The 6,000-nt window shown below is 41.9% G+C and overlaps 1 protein-coding gene across 1 annotated transcript in view; it reads left to right on the top strand.

Annotated features, from left to right (window-relative positions):
- Positions 1-2,518: 2,518 nt before the first annotated feature.
- The window catches only part of LOC146711990 (uncharacterized), a 28,045-nt gene continuing 24,563 nt past the window's right edge, over positions 2,519-6,000 (top strand). The window contains exons 1-3 of the mRNA XM_085455059.1: positions 2,519-2,674; positions 3,315-3,485; positions 4,967-5,123. Coding sequence (XP_085311185.1) covers positions 2,519-2,674; positions 3,315-3,485; positions 4,967-5,123 — 484 coding nt within the window. The remainder of the gene's footprint in view (positions 2,675-3,314; positions 3,486-4,966; positions 5,124-6,000) is intronic.

The following is a 6,000-nucleotide window of genomic DNA, read 5'->3' as shown; positions in this document are numbered from 1 at the left end:
CATCCTCATCATCACCATCACTTCATTTACCTGACATGAGAGTCTCATTTCCCTGGAGCTCAGCCTGCATCCTGCACTGAGGACTGAAGCCCTGAACGGTGAGTACAGCGCTTTAATTTTAATTTTAATACTCCCACAGTTTTGATGCCAACCTACAGCTGCTGCCTTGCTCAGTGAGTTAGAGCCTGTGTGGATGCATCTAAACTTGCAGAAATGTGTAATGTTCAGTAGATGAATCTCCAACAGGTGGCTATTTTGTGTCAAGACAAAAGAAATGTTCTATTTTATGAGGTGTAATTAGGAACTAATGGCCTTCTGCATGACCCTGAATCCGTTATTCGTCATTAACAATAATTCCAGGCTGACCTGTTCTCAGTTTAAACTGTGAAAAGTGTCAGAAATGATGCAGGATGCTGATTTCACCTGCTCTGCATAGCCCGTGTGCCAGTAGCCACACATGGATGCTCCCCCCTGACATGTCACCATTTTGGTGTAAACGGTAAGCTTGGCTGGACACATGAGCTGCACCTTATAAGGTAGTATGCCTGCTAAGTCCCTAGCATCCCTCTTTGGGCTACCAAGCTACCAGGAGCAAATGGTTAGCCAAACATGGGCATTCCAGCATGGCAGCTCACTTGTTTGATACTCGGGGTTATCTGTGTGCTGCTTTTCATATTTTATTGCCTGCTGTTCAATGGGAGGTCAAAGCAGCCTTGTGACCTGCACGCAGAGGCACAGACGAGGATAAGTGAGTAAGTAGCTGTATGCAAACTTTAGGGAAATATGGCATTTATTTATCAGATGTAATCTGTGAGACAGTTCACTGAAAGTGGATGTAAATGAGCTGTGAGATGCAAAGGCAGCAGTTGGAGGCACAGATGGAGGAAGTGTGAGGCAGAAAAATGAGCTAATGAGTCAGTTTTATTGATGCTGGCGCGTCTTCATCACTTCTTAGCCTTTATGTGCCCCTGAAAGGTTTCAGAAGTCTGTGAGAAAGATGCTTTTATTTCTCCTCCTCTGCTTGATGCTGTGTGAGACTGTGCTACAAAATAGTTTGGTCTTTAAATCAAGTTGCGCTGAAGGCGTAGGCGTAGTTTTTTCCTTCAGAAAACTGAACAAGTTATGCATTTGTCCTGTTCAGTAAAGGCATGAAAAAAACAAAAACACATCAACAGTAGTCCGTATGGGAAAAAATGCCTCCAACAAGGTCTTTTTCTTTAAAAATTGGTCTTTTTTACTCCCAAAATATAAAATATGAATCTTGTGTTGGAAACATAATTATCTGCAACGCACACACTGCTGTGAGTCCTGGTGCTGGCAGGTGGAAAACTATGGAGAAACCAGGAGATGGATTTATAAAAAATTTTTTTAAGTTGTGAGCTGCTGTTTTTGAATTTGGGAGTTTGAAACTCATTTTTCTTTTATAGAGCACCAGTTCTTTATGCTATGACTCTGGGCTGTTAGTGGGATGCACTGGGCTCAACAAAACCACCAGATTAGCCTCTATATGCAAAATAATTCACTCTAATTACAGTTTTATAAGATTCCACACAAGCCTGTATATGACAGCTACTCATCATCTGATGTAATAAAACCAAGAGCATCCTGATATAAAAACAAAAATAATGAGCTCAGGGGGTGTGTAGGAAGTTTCAGGGAAACAAAATAAATGTTGTAATTTACATGTACTAAACTGTCCAACCTTCTGGGATGAAACTGGATGCCGATAAAAGCTTTCCTTTAGAGTGTCGTAACACTGACTTTGGGCTCGATTGAAGACAATCTCAGTTATGGGTGAGTGGATACACAGAACTCTACTGAAACTGTTTTCAGCATCAGCTTTTCCTTTTTTTCTGTAATGCATTAGATAGCTTGTTGGCATGCAGGTGAGCACAGGTACGATCCTGTAAGCAAAGTGCAGAATGGAATAAAATTTGCAAAAGGCCAATGATATGAAGCATGTGCTGTAAGGTAAGTACCATGTAATATTACAGAGAAAACTCCAGCAATTAGATCAACCCCTTATGAGCAGCACTTGGCAACTGCGGGAAAGAAGAACTTCTTTTTAACAGGAAGACACTTCCAGCAGAACCAGGCTCAGGGAGGGGTCTGAGAAGAGGAACAGAGAGACACAGAAACAATTATGGGAGCAAAGACATAAGCTAATAGATATAAAAATGTGAACACGTGGGGAGTGAAAAGAGGTCTTCAGTGCATCATGGGAAATCATCCTGCAGCCTGAACCTGTAGCAGCATAAAAATAGATAAATGGCAGGTTTATGAGTACAATAAGGCAAAATTAAAACTGCAGTGAATATAAAAAAGCAGAGAAAGAAAAAGTGTCTTTTTTAATTCACATTTTTGATTTGTCAGCAGGTCAGAGGTCAAATCAACTCACATATCAGAGGCTGAGCCGGTCCCAATCGACGATTCAAACGTCAGCGTCACTGCCTCCGAACCACCAGCGTTAGACTCCGATCCCGCCGCTGCTGACCCGCAGGTCGATCCGACCGCCAACATGGCCGACACCGACGACAAGTACCTCTTCCTGGAAAACGACTTCCGCAACAGCGGCGTGGCCCAGGCCGACTGGGCAGCTAAAAAGATGGTGTGGGTGCCATCAGAGAGGGAGGGCTTCGAGCCGGCGAGCATCAAGGAGGAGAAGGGTGACCAGGTATGCATGGAAACAAGAATGATTGACAGGAGCCATCAGGAAACACAAATATGATGTTGATTAAGTCAGAAACAGCGTGAAAAGAAGGAGCTGAAGCAGAGTGGGGTTGCAAAGCAGCTTGCAGACAAACATTTACACCAACTGTTTGTCTTTGTTACTTTGTTACTTTATGAAGAGAGTAACAGTGATTCTGGTCTTTTAACAGAGTTTTACCCTTAAACTCTTTAATTAAATTTAACCTGGCACTTCAGTACGGGACCGCTTTCTGCAAACTGAGTAAACACAAGAACAAATGGAAAAGCTTCCATATATTCCAGAATACTCTATGGGAATTGTTTTGTTATGGACGAACATGAGACGCAGCGGTTACAGACATTACTTCCTCGCGTGTAAAACTTCAGAAATTACTTTTCAAAGATTAAAAAATAAACTTGAGATAAATTAAATGTAGAATTTCAACATTTTTAATTTTCTTGTGAGATTTTCTTCTCTTCGTTGTCTTTTTTAGTTTTCTCTCACCTGTTCTCAAACCTTTTTCCTCTGAATGACACAGATGTGCAGGACACCAACACGGTTGTTTGGTTTGTCAGGCGATGTGATATTTGAATTTTTGTGCTGAATACCTGCCGCTGCTCTGCAGGTGCTGGTGGAGCTCTCCAACGGTCAGAAGGTGACGGTGAACAAAGACGACATCCAGAAGATGAACCCGCCCAAATTCAGCAAGGTGGAGGACATGGCTGCCCTCACCTTCCTCAACGAAGCCTCCGTCCTGCACAACCTGCGCGAGAGATACTTCTCCAGCCTGATCTATGTGAGGAAAACACTCAATGATCACCTGGCGCCTGATTTATCTGGTGCTCAAGTCAAACTTACACCCATGATTTTAAGTCTCTTTGTTAGAAACTGTGTTTAAATTACATTAAAAAGGAAGCTTGTTCTATAAAAACCACACAGGTCTGTGTTTATAGAACTAAAGTGAAAACTTTGCCCCCCTATGTTGAAGACAAATTGAAAGAATCAGGTGTTAACCTGAATGTGCTGTAAGGTTTTACGTAAAGAAAACTGCAGTAAAGACAAAGTCAGCGGGAGACAGGAGAGCTGAGGGCCCCTCATAAATTCAGAGGCTGAAGAGACTTAACGTTCAGGTGGAAAGTCCTCGTTTAAGGACTGATGTACTGGAAAGATCAGCAGCTTATGTTTGTATTATTTTAGTCAGTCTTTCAAAGACTAATAAGGTACTGCATGTAAAAATTTGAATCCGAGCTCATGCATCTCATACAGACCACTGTGCAGATCCCCGAGAGTTAGGAGGTCCAGTTCCTCCAGTCCTTATATGAGCAGAGGACTTCAGAGCAGCTAAAACCATCTCTGACGTTAACTCGAGCCACCGCTATTGTTCAACCTAAAGTTGGATTATTAAGAGAACGAGCTGCAGGGCCTGTGCAGTTTGAATTAATGCAGCAATGTGAAGTTTTCTCTATAATGTTGTGGTTAGAAAGGAAGCGTGTGATTAGGTTTAAATATATTCAGAAGCAAAATAATCTTGTTTTAATCATTAAAGCCATCAGATTAGACAAAACAGGGCATTGATTCACACAGATTACATTCATTCTTACCATGTATCAATATAATTAATCCCATCATTTGACTCTAAGGCTGCTTTATTATTTTGTCTCTATTTGCTGTAAAACAAACTGAATGAAACTTTATTGTTATAAAAGACGAAGCAGCAACAAGAAGCAGTCAGGAAACAGTTTATAACGAAAATTAATTTATAGTCTTGACTTTTAAACATGTCAACGAGGTGGAAGTTCTTATAGTCACAGGTTAATAAAGCACATGAACCTGCTCGTGCATGAAAAGAGCGAGGCGCCAGTTCAACAGTTCACACTGTTTTGATCTTGAATGCACCCAGTCGAGGTGTGGCCAGTCCCTTAAGAAGGTGGGAGGAGTCAAACAATCAGACAGGAGCTGGAAGAAGGAAGCAGAACACACCTGAAACTGAGCCACAGCTGAAACAACACTTTTACTTTGGAAGTGTGACCTGTCAAACACGATGACTCCCATTATTAGGAGCACACACCTGTTCATGAACTATTACAGGAGTACTAAAATCTGCATGTACAGCATAAGATAACCTTCCTTATTCCTGCTGTGCGTGAGTAATCAGATATCAAAGCACCAGTTTACTGGGCGATGTCTTAACATTTTAAAAACTCGAGTAGAAAACAGACGTCAGAATGAGCTGGCAGCTCCGGCGTGGTGATAAAGTGATGTTTCGTCCCTCCACAGACGTACTCGGGCCTCTTCTGCGTGGTGGTGAACCCCTACAAGATGCTGCCCATCTACTCTGAGAAGATCATCGAGATGTACAAGGGCAAGAAACGCCACGAGGTTCCACCGCACATCTACTCCATCACGGACAACGCCTACAGGAACATGATGCAGGGTAACTGTCTGCATGCACAGACAACAGATCACACGGTAAAACGCACACGACTGTTGTTCTTATCAAGAGTCCAAGAAAAGCAGCTACAAACTTTGTGTTTGATACAGAAAGTATTTAAATACTTTTTTTTTTTTTATCTCAAACCAACAAACATGTCCATCAGCATCACTGGAAATATCAAAGATGTTCCCAGATGACTGAAAATCAAAGAATTTAGTCAAGTTTATATGTACAGACGGATTAAAGTTAGACCATCGAGAAGTAAACGACAGGTGGGAAATGCACTCAGGTAAATAAATGACAATATTTCACATCGTAGAAAACTTTTTTTTAACCAAAATTACCTTTAAAATTTGTAAATAAGATGCTGAATTATGAATATTTCAATATTTTAGCACATAAGTGACCAGTTTTATAGTAAATATAAAGATACAGATCTCCTTAGAGGCTCCGTGACGATAACAAAAACATTTTTATCCATCCAACTGTTCTTCACCTGTCCCAACAACCGTTAACCTGAGCCACTTCAAACCTGGAAGGTGTTTCACTGCTGGTGACCTGAACAGGTGCACCAGTGAGTCCAAAGCACATATTTTGAGCCAAGTCCAGGTGTGCCACGGGACTTTAGGAGGCATGGAAACTGTAAGCAAAGAGAGAGATGAGGGTGAAAGTAAAGCTGAGGATCCATCTTCTTGCCTTCACCTGTGAGCAGGACCTCTGTGTCGTGACTAAAAGAATGAGATCACAGATATAAGATGTAAGCAGCACTTGCAAAGGAATCAGATGAGGTGGTTTGGGCGTGTGACCAGAAGAGTGTGAGGAAGTTGGGGACCTGCAGACAATGTGTGGATGGCACTCCCCCTGTTTACCTGTGCAT

The sequence above is a fragment of the Copadichromis virginalis genome, linkage group LG4 (assembly GCF_057382275.1).
Source record: "Copadichromis virginalis isolate Kocher_CV1m ecotype Utaka linkage group LG4, C_Virginalis_male_GT1.1, whole genome shotgun sequence".
Lineage (NCBI taxonomy): Eukaryota > Metazoa > Chordata > Actinopteri > Cichliformes > Cichlidae > Copadichromis > Copadichromis virginalis.
This window is presented reverse-complemented; position numbering and strand designations above follow the sequence as displayed.